This window comes from Pelophylax lessonae (assembly GCF_965119305.1).
Source record: "Pelophylax lessonae genome assembly, chromosome: 2".
Classification (NCBI taxonomy): domain Eukaryota; kingdom Metazoa; phylum Chordata; class Amphibia; order Anura; family Ranidae; genus Pelophylax; species Pelophylax lessonae.
The window spans coordinates 364,974,436-364,995,525 of NC_138769.1; the positions used below are offsets into that span (position 1 = coordinate 364,974,436).

General features: G+C 40.8%; 1 protein-coding gene across 1 annotated transcript in view; it reads left to right on the top strand.

The window, feature by feature from the left end:
• The window catches only part of TINAGL1 (tubulointerstitial nephritis antigen like 1), a 91,750-nt gene extending 79,077 nt beyond the window's left edge, over positions 1–12,673 (top strand). The window contains exons 8-12 of the mRNA XM_082246985.1: positions 531–714; positions 3,118–3,163; positions 3,454–3,577; positions 10,081–10,126; positions 11,918–12,673. Coding sequence (XP_082103111.1) covers positions 531–714; positions 3,118–3,163; positions 3,454–3,577; positions 10,081–10,126; positions 11,918–12,061 — 544 coding nt within the window. The 3' untranslated portion in view covers positions 12,062–12,673. The remainder of the gene's footprint in view (positions 1–530; positions 715–3,117; positions 3,164–3,453; positions 3,578–10,080; positions 10,127–11,917) is intronic.
• Positions 12,674–21,090: the final 8,417 nt, after the last annotated feature.

The window sequence follows — 21,090 nt, forward strand, 5'->3', positions numbered from 1 at the left end:
AGGGCTGGAGAGTAAGAGGAAGTTGAAGTACAGGGAACCAATCAGTATATGTGACACGAAGCATGCCAATAGTAATAGAAAATAGAGTGACAGAGAGATGAGCTCAATACTTTGCTGCTTTTCCTTACTTCCAGTTACTTTCAGTGGGTTGAATCATGCTGTCTATCAGACTGAGGACATTTGGAAGCAGACATAGTCTTACAGGGAAAATCGCTGGATTGAATGGGAATATTGCAGCAAAGGCTGATTTTGCTATTTTATCATTTAATGCCCAGTTCTATATTTTTATTTTTTGCTGGAGTATTTAAATGTATTTTATACCATTCTTTGCATTCACCTGACTGTTGCCACTGTAGCATCTGCACAGATTAAAATTTCCCTTGTCTCTTAATCTGATATTATGCAAAATAATTCTTAATCTTTTGGACCACACTTCTGTTATTATTGGTTCTTAATCTCATTAACATTTTACAGGTCTATTGAATATTCTATCTGCTTTTCTAAAATAAATGATATATCTCCTTCTTCAGGGTTGTAACAGAGGATTGCTACCCATTTTCAGTTCAAAATACGAATGGACCACCTGCACCATGTATGATGCACACCCGCTCCATGGGAAGAGGGAAGAGACAGGCCACTGCTCACTGCCCAAACCCATATGCATCATCAAATGAGATCTACCAGTCTACACCAGCCTACCGTCTAGCATCCAATGTAAGTCTTTCTGCAGAACTGCTCAGTTTCTGGAAGCATCATAAGACTAGATCCATTAAAACATTTTTTATAAAAGTGACAAAGGAAATATTTTTAAACAGACAAGTTTAAATACTCTAATTAGCTCCCACAAATATCAATAAAAACTTTGTTATATTCCATAATTGGTTAGAAGGAACTTATGGGAGAATTGAAACTCCTAAAGCTGAATTCCAGGTATGTTTTTTTTTTTTTTTTTTTTTGCATGGTTAAACTGGTTCAAGGATATTCCATTCCTTGCTGATTCCTTGTGAGTATCTCTCGCTATTACAGTGATCCTCACTGTCTTCGGGTCCCTTGACAAGCAACCACACTGCATACTTATCACAGGAGTACCTTTGCTAGGCATGGGCAACATTTAGAGAACGCTTTGCATTTTCCTAATGGATGCAAGGTGTTCTCTGTTTGAACAAGGTTGAGAGGCGGGGCAGTGACATCACAATCTTTACCTTGTCCAATTAGAGAACACCTTGTATTCACAGAGAAAAATAGAAGGCGTTCTCCAAATGGCTCACATGCCGAGTGGGTGACCCCCTATGATCGCTATGCAGCCACTTATTGGGGATCTGGGAAACTGCAAGGATTACTTTAGAAGCTGCGGCTGCTGCAGGATAAGGTATGGAAAATGCATACTGTATCAGAACCGCGACCCCACAATGTGCTTGTGAGCTTGCATCAGTATACTGCTTCCTTCCAGTCTCGAACATAGTTTTTAGATATTCCAACTGCCCCCCTACAAAACTAGCCGAGAATAGCTTGTATAAGATCTGGAACATTTATTGAACAAACTCACACCGAATATTTACCCCACCAGGTCAGGTGCCTGATTACATTATCATATGCAGATGAAATTGTGTTCAGAAATATATATAACATATCTAAGGAACAACCAACACAAACAGCATTCTACTTTCCCATTAGCAACTAATAGATGACAGTGATTTATTTAACTTGAGCTCATTAACTAGCAGACTTGCCGTCATTGAGCTCATGAAGTACAATACACACTATTATAAGTGTAAACGCATTCCCACAGTAGACAATAGGTGAGTTCATCAGCACAATCAACAATGTGTGGAAGACACATGTGGTTGAGCTGATGCCATTAGCATCTGCCATGAGTCTGACTATGCGGAGCAGTCCCCTTTTGGCAATAGGCAGCTAGGCCTTTAACATGGATCTTAGACCTACAGTCCCAGAAACTGGTTGTCTTTAGGAGATGTGTACTTGAATCCAACGTAACATTACTCAAATGGTCCCCCCAGCATACACCACACAAAGAGCATTGTTTCCTCACAAGCCAGGGCCCATAGTCAGTAGGCAAGCGGCTGGCCTGCAGTCCCCTCCAAAAGCTCCTGTCTTGAGTGAGTTTGTCACAGATACTAACACTGGTCCAAAGTGGAAACTGAGATGTAACTATGCAAAATAATATAAATTGGGTAATATCTGGAACTTACTTTCAAAATGGCTCCTGAATATTGGAACATGATTTTAACTGGGCACCAGGATCACCAATTTCTGCACATTGTTAGCTACTGCAGATTCCTGGTCACATTTCTTGATCGCTTCTTGTTTACCTTTGGCATCTTCTTATTGACCAACAAATACAATGGGGCCTCATTTGTCAGTAGGAACACATGGAGGGTGCTCTCTTGGGAGCTGTGGTTACCTACCCCAGGGTTTTATGGTCTCATGGCTATTTAAGGATGTGATGTCGGTTGAGTACTTTTGGATACCCTATCAAAAAAGCCAGCCCAAGTGAAGATGAGAGGTAAAGGAAATACTGTATAACTTCTCAAATCTGAAAAAAAAAAAAACTACAGACAAATTAGTTTAAAAAAACTCATAATTATTAAAAAGGAAAAATTATATATTATAGGAGATAAGGAAAACCTACCAATATATAACATTTTCAGGAGATCAGCTATGGTGCCTTCATGTTTTTCTGTTTGTGTGTTATGCTGCACTCCTACTTCTATAACTTTAGTCACTAACCTAGCATAAGTATGCAGATAAGGAATTCTTATCTGCATGTGTCTCAGGTCAATGACTCATACCAGCTACTATAGATTTACCTTAATAAAGGGATATTTTATGATAGTGGCTTAAAAAACAACATTGACTGCACTTACTTATAGTGAACAGTGGTTTTGCCTTTAGTAAATAAACCCCATGGTGTTTTAAGATCATGTACTCAAGCATGTGACCTTACTACTGACTCTGAGGCCTCATCTTTTTTGGGGGTCAGTAGGAAAGTGCAGCAGATGGGAGGAAACAGGCTGTCAAGAATCTGTTTGATATAAATAAATGGTGACTTTTGCTGCATTGATGTCCACTTTAATAGCTATATTATTATGCCTGCAGGAAAAAGAAATAATGAAAGAAATATATGAGAACGGTCCAGTACAAGGTACGTAGTACAGAGGACCTGCTTTACTAAATTAACCAGGGGAGCATCTGAACATATTAAAATTCTTTTACTTAATATTTGGCTCGAGGTTTTCAATCATTTCTTCTTGCTCAGCTCCTCTAAAGTAAAATTGCTTTGTCGTAATATAAATGTTCAAGCATTCAAGTCTCTATAGATATAATTGATCAAGTCATGTTATACACGCAGGTTGACAGCAATGCCTCTTATTCTCTCATTCTTAACCAACCATAGTGCCAGTATAACTAATGTTCCAAATATCTCCTTTATAGCTATAATGGAGGTGCATGAAGATTTCTTTATGTACAAAAGTGGAATCTATAGACACACACCTGTAATGGCAGAAGAACCAGATCTGTACCGTCGTCATGGGACACATTCTGTAAAGATCACTGGGTAAGGGATTTGACTTTTTTTTTGCAAGGTCAAATTATTTTTCAGAAGTATACTGTATGTTAAACAATAATGACTCTGACTGTGTTATTAAATGTGCTCATTAGAATAATTTCCTTTTGCTAAACACTTAAACACACTGCTTAAAATGAGTCTACTGTGGAACCTATATTGTTAGGTTAAGGTCTCTGTTTTCTTTAAACAGTTAAAGCAGAACTTTACCCATAACAACGTGATGAAAATAATGTTCTTAGCAAGGAACATGCATTCCACATTATTAATTATGCTACCAAAATTAGTGTGTTCTGTAAATTGCCTCCAGCATTGTTCCTGTTTCTTCTTGCTGGAGGCTGCCATTTTGCTGAAGCCCAGAGCACCTGAACAGCAGTAAATCTTTAGACTGTCAACCGATTGGTCTCTAGAAAATTTGTCCCAGTGCCTAAAAAAAGGAGAGCAACTGAGCATGTGCAGAGCAGGGCGAGACATTGTTTTACTTTATTTTAAACAATATGGGTACTTGTAACACTCTCTTGCAGAGTTCAACTTCACAAACCAGACCTCTGAGCACTGCGATATATTTGGATGCTGCAGAGAGTTATTCAAAGTGGCAGCAGCCTGAATGAATTTATTGTAACACTAACAATTGGCTACACGCTTTAGATTTTCTTTTATTGGTTGTAGACTCTCTTTAAAACCCAAAAATGAACAATACCTTTATGAAACATCTAAGCAAAGACATATAAAGAGCTTATTAGAAGGGACTTCATTAGGTCCGGTCTGCGCTTGTGGGCACCTCTCCCACCACCCATAAAAGTGATCCCGTGGCGAATCCGCCGCTGGGACCACTTTTATGTGAAAGAGGACCGCTGGCCACGTATTGAAATACTGCTGCCATAACTGCCATCTGCTGCTATAACACTGGTATTTATCAAAGTAGCAACCTAAATACATGGCGGGCGGTCCGAAACATGTACACGCTACTGCGCACACGCTGCCAGCCATCTTTGTCACTGGAGGAAGGGGTTATGTTGTTCGTCTGGTGTTTTACATGCTGTTTGCAAGTTCCTACCATGTAAGTACAATACTTTTTTTAATAAATGATTGGTTTTTACGGTTTTGCGCTATGTTGAGCCCTTATTTTGCACACATCCTGATCTACTGAGAGTAAATGGGAGACTACTTGAATATCGGATAGCACATATATTGCCACCGGGACTTCCATGTGTTGGTGTTATGTCCATCATCTCAGATTTTGGGCAGTACTCTGGGCTCACTATTAATTGGACCAGAGTACAGAGGACCAAGTCCGCGTTGATGTTGTTGGATGACGCACCTGGACAATCAGTAGCACCACCCCTGTTCCATTTCATTGGTATCCTCCTTTAAATATTTAGGCATTATGATTTCCCCCACAGTCACAGACTATTGCCGTCTTAATTTGCAACCCCTGGTGACCCCGTTTCGGGCCAAAATGAATATTTGGAACAAACTTAAAATGTCTCTGGCTGGGAAAACTAAACTAAAATGATACTTATGCCCCAGCTTTTTTATGTCCTTCACAATTCCCCCATGGTCGTTCCTTTGAAATGGTTCCGGGTGGTTAACTCCCTTTTTAGGCTGCTGCTCTGGGGTGTCTGCTCTCCTAGGGTCAAACTGGAGCAGCTTCAGTTTCCCAAAGATTGAGGGGGCTTGGCATTCCCAAACCCCTGGATCTATATTTTAGCTGCACAACTTTAACCCTCCAATAGACTCCATGTCCCCTGCCCCCGAAAGCCCCTCTGCTCGCCTTTTGCTTACCGGCACTGGTGCTGATTCTATCCAGAAGGGCCTAGAGGCACAATCGTTCCAGAAACCCAACAAACAAATGCCTACATATGCATTACTCCAGAAAATCTGGACTAAATCTAAACAATTGCAGCGAGTGACAGGTTATACTGTAAATAGTCCGATCTGGGATAATAAAGCCTACACTGAGCTGGTTAAAATCCAGCAGGGACCCAGATGGTGAGCCTTGGGCTTAAATCTTCTCTCACAGATCTTTCAGAATGGGAGGTTGATGTCTTTTCCAGATTTCCAACATAAGTTTAACTTACCACCCCATATGTTATATTATTATCTACAGTTAGACCACGCGGTTAAGGTACTTTCATGCACCCATATCTTTCACCTACTCCAGCATGTGTCCAAAACAAAGAGGTTTATCCCTTATTGTTATCACATGCTCCTGACGGAGTATCTGAAGGCCCACCCTACTAGGGCAATGTCTCAGTGGGAGAAGGATGTGGGCACATTAATAGGTGATCAGTTGGAAGAAGCCTTTTAATCGACTAATACATGCTCACTCAATGTATCTCAGAAGGTATCCCAAATGTACATTCTACTCTATACCCCAGTGAAACTTCATCAGATAGGCAGGTTACCCGACTTGCTTGCTGTTTGGTATATGCAGACAGACATAAGGCTAGGTTCTTTCCATGATCAATAGAATTTTTCATGTTTCTGTTCCCTTGAATCCTGTTCACTGTTTGCTTGGAATTTTTGAAGAGGTCATTACAGAGGAGATGACAAGGGCCTATCCAGGGCCTTAGTTGAAGCTAGGCAGGTTATTCTCCTTGGTTGGAAGTCTGGGACCCCCCCATCAGTTAAAACATAGGTGATTCATATGGGTAGTACACTCCTCCTGGAGAGATATATCTATCAACACAGGGGCCAGTTAAATAAATGTGAAAAACTAGTCCCCATGGCTTGATACCCCCCTGGGATGTCCCCCAGGGAGCTTGTCCTGATGAGAACTTTGCAGTGTCCCGTGGGATGAGTGAACCCTGGGAGACGTTTGTGGGATGTACATTCCTCGATAGGTCCCTTAATCCAAATACTGGATTCTCACTTATACTTATGTGCAGAATGCTGTGGTTTATGGGGCTGGGATAGGTCAACCATGACAGGGTAAAGATGCAACATGACTTTTTAACTATTATCTTTGGATTGTAAGTTGTATGTGGCCATATTTTCTGATATATTGGACTCGACAGTTTGTACCTTGTATACTTTTAAATAAAACCTTTCTAATGAAAAAGAGAATTGCTCTGGTATATCCCAAAAGCGCTGCACAGAGAAGAGGAAAAAGAGTGGGGATTTCCACTCTCCAGACTGCAGAACTGGCTGTGTGGGCACTGACAGTTCAGCATCCCTGAAGATAAGCATACTGGGGACTGATTGGGTTGGGGATGGTGTACGGTGTTGGTTCACCTTTTTGTTTTTTTATTTTTCAGCTTGCTTTAACTAACATCATATGCAGGTCAAAGCTTATGCACTTGATGCTCAGCTGAATAAGATAGAGTACATCTCTATCTCAATGAACAGTGTTTAGAAACGCTGTGTCAGACAGATATTTTTTTGACAGCAGCGGCTTCTACATCTGCTGTATTTACACAGCAATTCCCAACTAACATTTTGAGATAGGGGAGTTGTCTGCAAACACAAGAGAGGTAGTTTCAGAGGGGTAGAAGGACAGGGCTTACTACATATGCCTCATGTACTTTGGTGAAAGCATTGTTGGCATGTGTAACAGGCCGAAGGTCCACAACTGGTTAAAATAAACCAAACATAAAATTGTGCTATAAATAAAACGTACTTCAGGAAAAAAACATGCATTATGGAATAAATATACACAAAGGGCAAAACCCGCCAAGCTTTCAGCATACAAATATAAATATCTCCCATAGCTAATTTTATTAGTTTTTATGAGAAATACAGTGTGTGCTCATTAGCTGCCCACTTCTTCTACAGATGCACACACATACACAAATATGTCCCAATCTTGTCACTTGACAAGAAGTGACATTTATTACTGTACTAGACCAGAAAAGTTCATAGAAGGATACAAACATAATGTTACTGTCCCTGAAATCTGCGGAAGGGAGAGGCAGGAAGCATCAGAGTAATCTCACGGGGGCCAAAAGGACATGCAGAGCCTTGAACTGAACATTATGTCTACCCCAAGGAGACTATATAACATCCTGCACTGCCCTTTCTATGTAGGCCCAAGCTAATGTCAAGGGTGTGATGGCTGGCTAGGAAAAGTAGGCACTAAAATAGAACAGGTATAAAAAAATACAGAAAAATATAACGAATGTGACAATGCATGCACTAAACTAGGTAACGGTAAAGCTGAAAGAGCACTCATGGTTTTGGTGTATGAAAATAATTAATAACGAAAGTACAGGAGTTTGATTACTATACGATGTCTAAAAAGATCTTGCTCATTTCTAGCTTCAGTCTCAGCAAATTCCACACTTGCTGATTGCTTAGGAATGTTCTCTAATGTTACCTCTGTCCCAGATATTGGTCTGACCTCAAGCTGTGCCTGTCCCCATAGTAACACAGCACCCAGGCATGGTACTGTCCAAGCATTAGCATAGAGAGGGCCATATTACATTTATAATTAACCATAAAATATTCAATGAGCGTGCCATTAGACAGAATCTTTAAGCTTTTTAATGAATATAGAGGCCTCTAAATATGTGGAGTGTCACCAGGTGAGTAGTCCTGCTCATACATAACTCATTTATGGCTAGAACAGGCCACATATAAGCAGGTGCATACTACACCTACCCTCGTACTGTACATAATGTATATACATACACAGTTATAAACAAAAAATACATATAAACAGTGCAGCAATACAAGAAGAAACCTAAACTCAAGGCAAAGTTGAAATTCATATAAGGTTACGGTGTATTTCTGTCCATCCAGTCCTGAGATTTACACAGCTCTGCCACACAGCACAGCCCTGTCTGGCAGGGAAGAAAATCTGATTTTTACTGCTGCAGTTCAGTAACATTTAAAGATTATGTTCCTTCCCCCAACCTTTGACTGGGCAGTGAAAGAAGAAGCAGCAGACGGATGAGTTTTTCCTTTCCTCTATCATTCTGCTCTCTCCTTCTACCAGCATGCACCTTGTTAACACATGAGCACAGCAGCTCCACTGATTGACTCCTTGTGCTCCTATCCCCCACCAGCCTGAACTCTTCTGTACAGTGGATTGCAAAAGGCAATCCCAAGTCAAATTCAAGTACTTACACAACTTGCATTAAAAATAAATTAAAAGCAGAACTAAAGGAATTCAGCTACTTTGTAAGAACTGCAGGTATACCATGGGTTACGTGCAACAAGGTGCCTGACGCCTGATAGACTTATCTCTATTATTTACATCTGACAGGTTTATTGTGCTCCAGTAAGATAAATTCTGGAGCTCCTATACTCGCTATGGTCTCAGCTCCATCAAGAGTTGCTGCTATGCCCGCCCCTCCTTCTGCCCATTCACAGAAGCCTTTGTAATATGGGAACGCATTCACAAAGTACAAAGGCTTCTGTGAATGGGCAGCAGAGGGGAGGACCAGGTATAACTGCTCTGTGTGCTTCTCGGTCACATATAAGTAATAGAGATAAGTCTCAGAGGTGACAAGCACCTAATTAAACTGATAGTGTGCCTGCACTTTTTGAAAAGATGGTGAATTCCTTAAATTCAGCTTTAATGATATTTTAAAGTCGTTGTAAACTCTTACATATACCCAGTGAAGTTATATAGAGAGATAAAACAAATCCTCCTACATAAGTTCTACCTGTCTATCTGCAGTCTTCTCTTCTCTACATCCATTCAAAGTGTTGAATTATAAAGCTTGTCTGGGAGTTCAGAAAAAAGGGGGCCGAGAGCTAAAGTCACAATCTGCAGAGTTCAATGAGGAGGGCTCAGAGAGCTGATTGCAAGGAAAGAGACACCCCCACTTCACACAGCACACAGGAACAGAGTTGAGGCTGTCAACTTTAAAGGAAAAGAAAGCAGAATGGAGAAAGAAATTAGTCATTAATTAACTTTGTATAAATCTGTCTTTTTAAACCAGGGTGCCCATGCCCCCTTTGATGCCTTCAACTTTCTTCTGGGGTGCCTTGGTAAAATGCCTAAAAACTGCCCCAAATTTGTATACAAGCCAGTGAGTGAATGGAGCCCACCTTTTAGTTACACAAAGCCACCAGTTTTCATTGTGCACTACTATTACAACCTTCCAGCCGCCATGCGCCCTGACAACGAATTATGTTATTGGTTGATAAGGAGGACATCAGGGTGCCTGCACAACATCCTTTGCCTCTCTCTGCCCCTGTCTGTCAGCACTGAGGTGACATTAGCTGAGTGATGGAGAGAAAATGAGGACGAGGAGGAACACTGGAATACTAATCATTACCAGTGTGCAAAGGTGTATTTGCTTTGGAAGAATAAATCACCTCTAACATTGAGTGTCCTATGTGTGTGAATGTTGCTTTGTTTTGGAAAACTATTTTATTTTTTTTACATTTAAGAATGGGGTGCCTCGAGATTATGCATCATTTTCAAGGGTGTCTTAACTGAAAAAAGGTTGAGAAACACAAAAAACAAATTTGTGTTAAAAAGTATATTGCTTGGAATATTTTATTTTTTATATTAAATATTGTCTTTTTTTTTTTACCAGGTGGGGAGAAGAGTTGGCTCCCAATGGACAGATTCAAAAATACTGGGTAATGATACATTTATTTTACTTCCCTATGTTTAGGCAAGGCATAGTGCCGGTTCACACTAATACGACTTGTCAGGCGACTTGGTCAGCCTGGCAAGTCGTGCACCGTCGCGGTCATTGAGTAGTACAGGACCGCTTCTAATAGGAGCGACACAAGTCGCTCCGACTTAGAAAAAGGGTCCTGTACTACTTCGGGGCGACCTGGAGGCGACTTGCATTGACATTCATTTTATGAAGTCCGTGCAAGTCGCGCCGAAGTCGCGCTGCACGCGACTTCACAGGTCGCCCCCTAAGTCGAAGTGACCTAGTGTGAACCGGCACTTAATGTTTAGAAATGGCATAATAAACATGTGTGCTCCAATATTCTACTGCTTAGAGCAGGGGTCTTCAAACTATGGCCCGCCATTTGTTCAGGAACTACAATTCCCATCATGCCTAGTTATGGCTGTGAATGTCAGAGTTTTACAATGCCTCATGGCATGTGTAGTTCCACAACAGCTGGAGGGCCGTAGTTTGAGGATTCCCTGGCTTAGAGGAATCCTTCTCTGAGTGAAACGTGTAGGTTGCCATTGCTGCTGCCTTGCTTTGGAAATCAGAGCTGCCCGTCTGTCATGCTGATCCTTGACACATTGACCCAGAACAATTATGTAGGTCACGAGTTCTGACCTTGGTTTTCCCTATATGCATGTTTGTTCAAGGTCAGTGACTCAGATGGCATTGAACCCCTTCTGAAAAAAAAAAATGCTAGTCGCCTGGTCGTCTCAGGGCATTAACATTTTTGATGCACAGAGCCAGAATAGGAATGCAGATCAGGAAGTCCACACTGACGTCAGAGCCGCTAATCTGCATACATGTTCCAGCTAAGTTACAAAGAAAGTATTGACACTATTGGATCAGCATGGCAGTCAAGAAAATATCATTTTATTTTTTTTAAGAGAAGTCAGTATTGGTAACCTCCTTACTCGGAAGTGACTGTTTCCTTTGAATGCAAATAGTTTACAAAATAATTTGAGTCATAAATAATGATTATGGTGGCCACCTACTAAGCTATATAATGAGTAGCACTAAAATATCGACTAGAAAAAAATATTTGTTTTTAATGTGGATCTCCCCAGCTATAGTTACTGTCAAATTATCATTTTACATTGTTACAGTTCTTGTTTGTATAGATCGTAAAAAGGGAATTATACTTTGACAGCTTATATATAGCTGGGGCATATAAATAACATTATGCAATTTTTGGTATTCAGGAATCTAAGTCACTTTTATATTTTTATTTATTTTTTAACACTATTGCGCACCATTAGGGCTCTTTCACACGGCCGCTCAGATTTTTTTATTCCGCTGTGGCACTTTTTTTTTTTTTTCACGGACACGGATGACACTTGTGTCATCCGCTCCGTATGTCCGCATATCATCCCATCCGTTTACGGATGATATACGGACATAATGTATGTCTATGGGCATTGCGGATGACACCGCTGACATCCGATTTTCCTTCCTTTCCGTTTTTTAAACGGAAGAAAAATAGGGTTCTGTTCCGTTCCAAAAAACGAAACAGAACTGAAAGGACGAAAATCGGATGTCAGCGGATGGTCATCTGCGGACATCCGCAATCCTATTGACATGCATTATGTCCGTTTTTCATCTGCAAAAAAATGGGATGAAATACGGACATACGGAGCGGCCGTGTGAAGGAGCCCTTATAGTGCACATGTAGCAGTTGTGTAATAATTACACACTATAATGAAGTGTGTGTTTCTGATCTGTTCTCATCTTCTCTTTACCACAGCTGGCTGCCAACTCATGGGGTAAAGACTGGGGAGAGAGAGGATATTTCCGCATTGCCCGCGGTGAAAATGAGTGTGAAATTGAAACCTTTGTAGTGGGAGTGTGGGGCAGAGTCAGCATGGAGGATGTTGCTCGTAGAAAATGAGGAATTTTCCAGGCTATAGGACTTTGTGGATTTCTAATAAGCAAACACTGGTTTCTACCTTGCTTTTTACCTCCAGATATTTCCACAGCCTGTGAGCTGGATTTTAAGGTCCTAGGTGGGTAGGCATGTGTGTTCTAAAGTGGGGAACTGAGTCTGTACTATAATTAAGAATGAGGTAAGTGTATGTGGGTGTTTTTATTAGTAATAGGACATCTTTTGACCTATACAGCGCAAAAAATATCTGCAACTCACTGAACAGACATTAATGGCCAGTGTTCACTACATAACCGCACTGATATTTTTACCATGCTTTAATTTTTTGAAAGGGCTAGGTGAATCACTGGCTGTATATTGAACTTGACTCTAGTTTATAAAGTGTAAAATGTCAGCACCGCAATCTATGTACTTTGAATTTCTACTGTTTCACGGGCACTTTGTACATTTTCAAATGTGTTATCCATATGCTGGACCCTTCTAAAGCTACAAACCCATTTCATAAATGTCCAATAAATCAACAAAACGAGTACTGCAACTCAGGACGAGGGCAGGATGCAGTGAGGTACTTAATGTAATTAAGCTGACCCAGTGGTGCTGACACAGGGAAGATTCACAGCCTGTGGCTTTGGAAGGGATAATAGTGCAGATAGTCCTATAATCTCCCCAGGGATCAAAAGGGTATTGTTTGGGGCTGTATGAAAGGGGCACACAGGCTTGTGAACCTGTCACAGACAGACATTCCCCGCCAAGCTACAAACTGCCGGAGGAGAGGTAGGCTTCCACCTAGGACCAAAATGAACCTGTCTACATACGTATATAGATATATATATATTATGAGAGCTTAAAATGAAGGCCAATTACCTTTTTATAAAGCATATGTAAAACATCCACTGGTTTCTGAAGCTTGCTCATTTTAAAACCTCATCTATCCCACGCACTGCTAAATTTCTTCACTCCATCAGCCTTAAACATCTTTGGGGGTATTGCATTTATTAAAGACATTTACATTAAAAATAAACAAAAATACATTAAAAAAAAAAGCCTTTATGAAAGCCCAAACACAAATGCAGGAAATGTGAATTATGTTTAGCTATTTATTGAAATGTTTTTTTTTTTTTTTTTATTGAGAATGTGTATATTGTTTAAAGCCCTAATGCTTGTGCACAATAATTTGGATTCCAACCACTGTTACATTTACAACATTCCAGTTTGAATAAAAGTATTTTTCACCAAGTGTGGATACAATTTTCTTTTATTTACCTGTTATGAAGTTTAAGGTTCAGCTTTAGGCTGGCCATACACTATACAATTTTCTTGTTCAACTTTCCTTTAGATTTACCAAAACCATGTAATATAGGGTCAAACCTAAACACTTTCAATTTGTATGCAGTCAGGCAGGCCCTTGCACTACATAGTTTAAGGTAAATCTAAAGGAAATGGAATAAGAAAATTGTATAGTGTATGGCCAGCCTTAGGCTCCGTTCACATGTAGGCGTTTTGGGGGCGTTTTTCTGCTCTAGGATCAGCTCTCAAAACGCCCAACAAGACAAATCCTATTCATTTCAATGGCCCCTGTTCACATCTGAGCGTTTTGACGCCGTGAGCAAAACGCCCAACGCTCAAAAAAGTACATGAGGTTCTTCTGGGCAGATTACAGGCATTTTCCATTGGTCTCTATTCAATCTAAAAACGCCTGCACAAAAAACGCCTGTAAAAACGCCTGTAAAACGCCTGCAAAAACGCCTGAAAAAAACCCCATAAAAACACCTGTAATAGCAACGCCAAGATGTGAACGTAGCCTTAAAGTATAAAACTGCTCCCATCCCCAGTTTAAGCCCTATACTAACTACCCTGTAAAGGAATGATGTGTATACTTACCTAATCTAAGGGCTCTCTGGTCCAGTCACATGATCGGGTTCCAGCACCAGCTGCAGGGGAGAGGAGGGACAGTGGACAGCGGATGCCCCATAGTAACATAGAAAAGTGATGGCAGAAAAAGGCAGAGTAGTCCAAGTGTGCCCGTTTTTTTTTTTTTTGTCTATGGCTGATGTCACCACTCTGCAGCCGTTGTCTGAGACATCTTCTCTCCCCTGATGCCTGGCCAATGAGTAGATCATGTGAATAAACCAGGGTGTTCTTAGATTAGCTGAGTATACACATCTATATAATAATTACAAGGTAATTAGAATAGGTTTTCGATTCGGGGTTGAAGCAGGTTTAAGCTTAGTTAGGTTTTGACTGGACTACCACTTTAAGGAATATGATTGTAAATTTGTCACATTTCTGATCATGCTAATAACATTAAGTAAATATATTTACTTTTTTTTCCAACAGTTAAAGTGTTACTAAACTCAGAACCTACATTCACTATATGTGGTTTCCCACAGTACACAGAACATGGGAATGCAATTACTTTAGTAAATATAAACTGCCAAACACCTTTTCTCATCAGCAGTATACAGCAGCCTTGTGACTTCTATCTGTTCATAGTAAAGCTTGTAGGAGGAATTTTCTTTCTCCCTTGATTCTCTGTCTGGACAGTGCTGATTGGCCCTGTGCTGATCACATGCACTTTCCCAAGAAAAAAAGAAAAACTCTCTAATAATACACACCAAACTGAGCATGTGCAGCCTGACTCCTAATGACCTGTTCTATCATGAGATGGCTTGAAGTCAGTGGAAGAAGAGGAGGATCAGAGAAGACAGGATCACACAGCCTTTATACACAATGTAGGGGATTAACCCCTTAGGTTCCACAATGAGTATAACAAGCATGCTTTACTGCATATACAGACTGATTTTACTGCTGTGGGTTTAGTAACACTTTAAGGGTCTATTCCCTTTATTCACTACTATTTACTTAGTATTTGGCTACATAGCATATGCATCTAATTTGCCAAGGTTACCTAAAAAAAGACCTAAAAAAACTACTACAAATTTATTTGCATTCATAGTGTGTAATGAAAAGCATTTTGGGCAGATGCTTTCTCAGTGTTAGCCTCTACTGAAAGCTGTTGGCCACCTGTGGCATGTTTGCAGCACACTGATGTCTTTATAGTTTTGAAAGAAACAAATTCACATGTTTCACAAGAACTTTTGCAAGGTGGGGCTTATCTGGGATAAAGCAACAACTACTAGCATGTGTGAATCTGGTGTACAAACTGGAAAACGCTAAAGTAGAACTTTTGCTGCAATTCTCACCTTCATATAAGCACTGTCCCCTGCAGGCAGTCCTATCCACTGGCACCAGCATCATTTAACCTACTTTCTCCATGCGTAGGTGGTCATTGGCACACTCCCTATGTGTACATCATCAACACTGGCTTGGGATCAGGATACTAGTGCATTGAAGAGGTCTCATATCATTGTGTGAGTGGTGGTCAGTGTACCACCCTACTGGCACCAGACCACTCACCACCAGGGAGGAGGAAGGACTCATGATGACAATGTGTTTGTTGTGGTGATGATAGAGGTGTCTAGTAGAGGAATCAACTAGTAGACCTTTGAATAGTGGAACAAACTAAATATTCCTGAATTTCAGAGCAGTAGCTTGATGATCTTGTCATATACAATGGCAAGAAAAAGTAGAAAAAGTATGCAATCCCTTTGGAATTTACCAGTTTTCTGGAGTAATGTGCCATAATATGTGATCTGATCCTCATCTAAGTCACAACAATAGACAAATGCAATGTGCCTAGGCTGATAACACACAAACAATTCTAATATCTTGTAATCCTGATACACACCCATTAAACATTTACAGTGGGGGGGGGGGGGGGGGGGCGGGGTTGGGAATAAGTGAACCCCTGGAGTCAATAGCTGGTTTACCCTCCTTTTGCAGCAATGACTTCAAGCAAGCACTTTTGGTAGCTCTGAATCAGACATGAACAATGTGCAGGAGGAATTTTTGACCATTCCTCTTTACAAAACTGCTTCAGCTCATACACATTTCTAGTGTCTGGTGTGAACGGCTCTCTTGAGGTCATTCCACAGCATCTCTATGGAGTTAAGTTCTGGGTTCTGAATGGACCACTTTTAAAGACGCATTTTCTTTTTCTAAAGCTAGTCTGTGGAGAATTTACTTAGATGCTAAGGGCTATTGTCCAGCTGCATCACCCAACTTCTACTAAGCATCAGCTGGTGGACAGCCCTTCTGATGTTATCCGTAGCATATTTTGATAAATGTGGGAAATCATTTTCTACTCAATAATGGCAAGTGGTCCAGGCCCTGAGGCAGCGAAGCGAGCCCAAAACACAATGTTGCCCCTACAATACTTCACCATTGGGATGATGTTTTAATATTGGCAAGTTGTGCCCTTTTTATGCTATATATAGTGCTAAGTATTTTTGACCTAAAAAGACAAAATTTGGGTAGAGAGGTAAAGTCAAACTAGATCGCTGTGGGTGACGGCAGGGATGGGGAGCTTGTCCTAGCTTGAAGCTGCAGCAATGTCAAAGGAAAAGATCCACAGGCAGCAGATCATGAAGCAGACCCATGTGCATGAAGTGAGATGAATGGCAGCCATGGCCTGGCTGGAGTCTGGGCTGAGGCTACCATTCATCTCACTTCATGCACATTAGTCTGCTTCATAATGTGTGGCTCATGTATCTTTTCCTTTGACATTGCTGCTGAAAATTTTTGTTTCATCAGTCCACAAAACTATTTTCCAGTAGCGTTGCATTTTGCCAAAGTGCTCTTTGGCAAACTTCAGAGGCGCAGCAATGTTTTTTGGAGAGCATGTTCTGCCATGGATATCCTGTATGTTCAAAGACCTACACAGGTCATGGTGTTCATGGTTGACTCATGAACTGGGATGTTTGTCAGTTCCAGGGATGTCCTCAGGCCTTAAGCTGTTACTGGTGGGTTCTTCTTTACTTCACTGAGGATTCTGCATTGTGCCGTGGGAGTCATCTTGGCTGGATGCCCACTTCTAGTAAGAATAGCCACAGTACTAACCTGTCTCCATTTATAGACAATTTGTCTAACTGTCGATGATGCTTAAACACTTTGAGATTGCTTATGCAGATCAACTACTTTTAAACATATATATTCAGAGACCTCCTTTTTGTAATGTATGGTTCATATCAGCTGGTGCTTCTTATGAACAGCAATCTTAAAATGTTTGAGTGCGTTTTATCAATCAATCAAAGTAGCTCTAAACCACACCCCAAGCTATTTTCATTAATTGGACTCCAGGTACACAAACTACTGACTCCCAATTAGTTTTCACTGAAGTAATTATTCTATAGGTTCACTTTTTCCTCCAGCACTGTGAATGTTTAATGGGTGTACTCAATAAACACACTATAAATTAGATTTGTTTGTGTATCAGCTTTACACAACTACATGCAAACTTTTTTTTTTTTTTAAGAGAAAGGGGGGATGGGTGTTGTAACACCTGTCAGTTTTTTTGCCACCTTTGTCCCATTGGTGAGAATTATTTTTATGTCCTATTCCATAGCCAAAACAGGAAGTGAGAGGGATTTCCTGCAAATTAGGGGAATCCCTTGATCCACCAGAATCGTGTCCCAATTGGAAGATTTCCTCTCTATTACTTTTCTGGGGACAACCCAAAATTTTGGATTCTCACTTTTAATGATAATTGTAAACAGGAAAAATAGAGAGGGTGAATCTCCCTAATGGGGGCACAGACATCAATAAAAAATGACAGGTGTTCTAATTCCACTAAACTCCAAAACTGGAAAAAAAAAGTTTTGCTTTTAGTTATACTTTAAGCACATTGTGTTTGTTTATTGATGTGACCTAAATGAGGCTTAGATCACATTTTATGCAGAAAACGAGTACTTTCCAAGGGGCTCAGGTACTTTTTCTTGCCACTGTAGATAAGGTTATAGCCATGCCATAAAACAATGCAGTTAACCCTTCTTTTTCAGTAGTACAAAAGACCTTGTGTTACAGTAAACCAAAAAAATATCAAAACTTTTAGGCACTGTTTTAATTTTATGATGTTTGAATGACTGGTTAAGTAAGCCTCCATACTCCCGCTAAATGTGTGAACATAACATGAACGTGGCTTTTTTTGTCTTTACAGTAAAGTATGGAGACAAAAATAAAACATCCCTGATGCATGTAGAAACATTGATGAATGAACCAGCTATTAATTGTAGAAGTAATTTATTATGAGTATTTACTGAACATCAACTTGGCAAGCACAAGGGTTTCTGTGTGTTCAGACCTTAGCACTGGTCTGTGAAATATCTACTTTGCTTCACAAACAGATAGTCACTTTGATGGGAAGGCTCTGTGTTTGGTGTCAGAAAGCCCTGGAGGTCACATGCCACCTCTGTGCCAACCCTCAGCTCATCCCTGGTGCCTTTTGTGCATGTCTATTCAGCCTGTTCTGCTGCACAAGCATTTAACCTGCTAAAGCGATGGAGTTCAGCACAGTACACTGACAGCAAAATATTAGAAAATCCAGGGTCCTGACACATTAAGGACAAAGACTAGATATTTTATATAAACTCACTAAATTCTTGCCATGCTAGTCACAGCTGTAGAGCAAGATGATGGATTTCTTTATTATTCAATGTATACTACTTAATCATTTATCAATACATTAACAAATTACTAAATGTCACTTTATGCCTTACAGCCATTTGTATAGTACTATGTTAGGTATAAAGCGCAAAAAAATAATAATAAATAAATAAATGATGGCAGCGTGTTAAATGTGATATATGATAAAGTGTCGGTCAGAACAAACAATTTGTAGAGCTGTTACTGGAGACTAAATTATGATGTCACAGAACACTGAGTGGCTGCTTAGTCATTAGTTTTTGTAGTATTTAACCAGTTCACACCCTGCCTGGAAAGAGGGCTTAATGAGGGGAGAAATGCCAGTATGACCATCGAAACTTGGCAGCCTGTCAGTTTGGACTCTCTGCTGAGGAATGGATGAGACCCAAACTTGGAGACTGCTATTTTCTGTAACCTGTTAAGTAAATGTTATATCTTAATTGTACAATACAGGACATAGATAAAGTATTCCTAGAGCCTGGGTTATAGGCTCATACCCTTCAGGTGGGCACTGGCAAATCATTCAAAGACACACCTGTCTGGGCGCATCCTCTATAACCCTTCCCCACTCTGCAGTTTTGTGCTAGTGTCCTAAGGTGATAGACCTCTTCTTCACTTAAGCCCCGTACACACGTACTGATCGTTGGCCGAACGATCGGCCGTCTTTTGTCCAGGGCTGTCGTGTCTGTTGAAAACTGCAAAAGACTGCACACGAATTTTGTCGGCCAACAACAGCCGACTGCAGAAGTGATGTCATGTGATGGTTAACTTTCCTTGTCTTTTTTCTTTTCTGAGCATGCCCAGTCTTGCTAATCTGCTGTCTGTCGGCCGAAATCTGTACTGACTGGCGAACAATCGGCCGTTCTGGTGACGGCCAACAAATATTTTAAAGTCTGCACGACAGATTCTGTTCGGCCGAAAATGCGCTGTCGGCTGTCGGAAGCATCATACTAACAAGCCTACAATCGGCCAATCGGTCTGCGGCCGAATATTTACGGCCGACAATTGGTACGTGTGTACGGGCTTTAGAAACCACTGTTTACCTAGTTAGCTAGAAGATCCCAAACTCTCCCTCTTCAGGAACCTCTATCTCTGCAAAACCTAGAGCACCTAATTGCTCTACCCAGGCTTCAACTTCCAAACGTAAGATCAGCCCTTCTTTTCGGTGCAAGACTTGAGCCACAAAGTCCAGAAAGTCTTCCCCAATGCCCATTAAAGGAACGCCCTTAAAGCTAATAGTGGGGAGGGTGTCTGTTACAACTTGACTCTTTCTGGGTCACAGATATCCCAGATCTGTGGGTTCAATCATTGGTTTCAAAATAAAGTTTAAAACGCTACCCCTCATTACTTTTTTTTTATTTCAAATCAACCAAAGACTTTTCAAGGATAGTCAGAATTGCAAAATGCCCTGAATCATCCCTTCCAGGGAGAAGTTGTGCCTGTAACCCCACAAGACAGGCTCAAAAGACTTTCTTCAAACATGTTCATGGTAACAAAACCCAATGGGGTTTTTGTCCCATTCTGGACTTAACATACCCCAATAAATACCTTCAAATTCTAAAATTTCATATGGAATCTGAACGGTCAGTAACTGCCTCTCTGAGCCAATAGGAATACATGGCATCCATAGACATCCAAGATGCTTATCTGCACACTGCCATTTATACATCTTACCAGCGCTTTCTGCGCATTGTAGTGGCACACTATCACTTTCAGTGTGTTGCACTACCTTTTGGTTTATCCTCTGCTGCCAGAGTATTCAAAAAGGTCCTAGCCCCTCTTTTTGCCCTTCTTAGAACATACAGGTCACAGGTCATCTGGACAACCTTCTCCTCAATTATTTTCCAGGGCAAACATCCACAGGACAATTCAGAAACACCAGTTTTTTTACTGGGTGATCAGTTTAAAAAAGTCTTCTCTCCAGCCTCCTCTTCATCTGGAATACTTTGATCTGGTCTGGAACACATCCCAACCAGAGGTTTTTGATTCAAAACAGAAAATTCCTTCTCTTAGAGACTACACTCAAGAATTGAGGTCAAAGAGACATCCTGTAATGAGGTTTTCAGTGAGTAGCCTCGCTTGAGGCTGTACCATTTGCCCAATTTCATTCAAAACCTCTCCTACCCAACATCTTTTAGACCTGGATCAAAAATGCTCCTTCTCTCAACCAACCCATGTTTCTGTCCAGCTAAAGCTGGGTACAAACGGCCCGCGTGTCTGTCGTTCTGTCCGTCAGAACCCGGCTTCTGTCGGATGTGCATGCTAGAATACCAGCAGCTGACCGACTCCGAGTGTTCTGGTGAGTCGCTGCCTCCCTGTCAGAACACAGCAGAGGAGATCGCTATACTGAGTTTGCATAGTTAGTATAGCGGCTCTGACCGGAGAGGACAGGTTTTTTTACACTAATAGTGTGTACCAAGCTTAAGCAAATAAATCTCTAACTTGGTGAATCTCCAGTCCAGCCTTATCAATAGGGAAGTCTTTCCCTTTCCTTC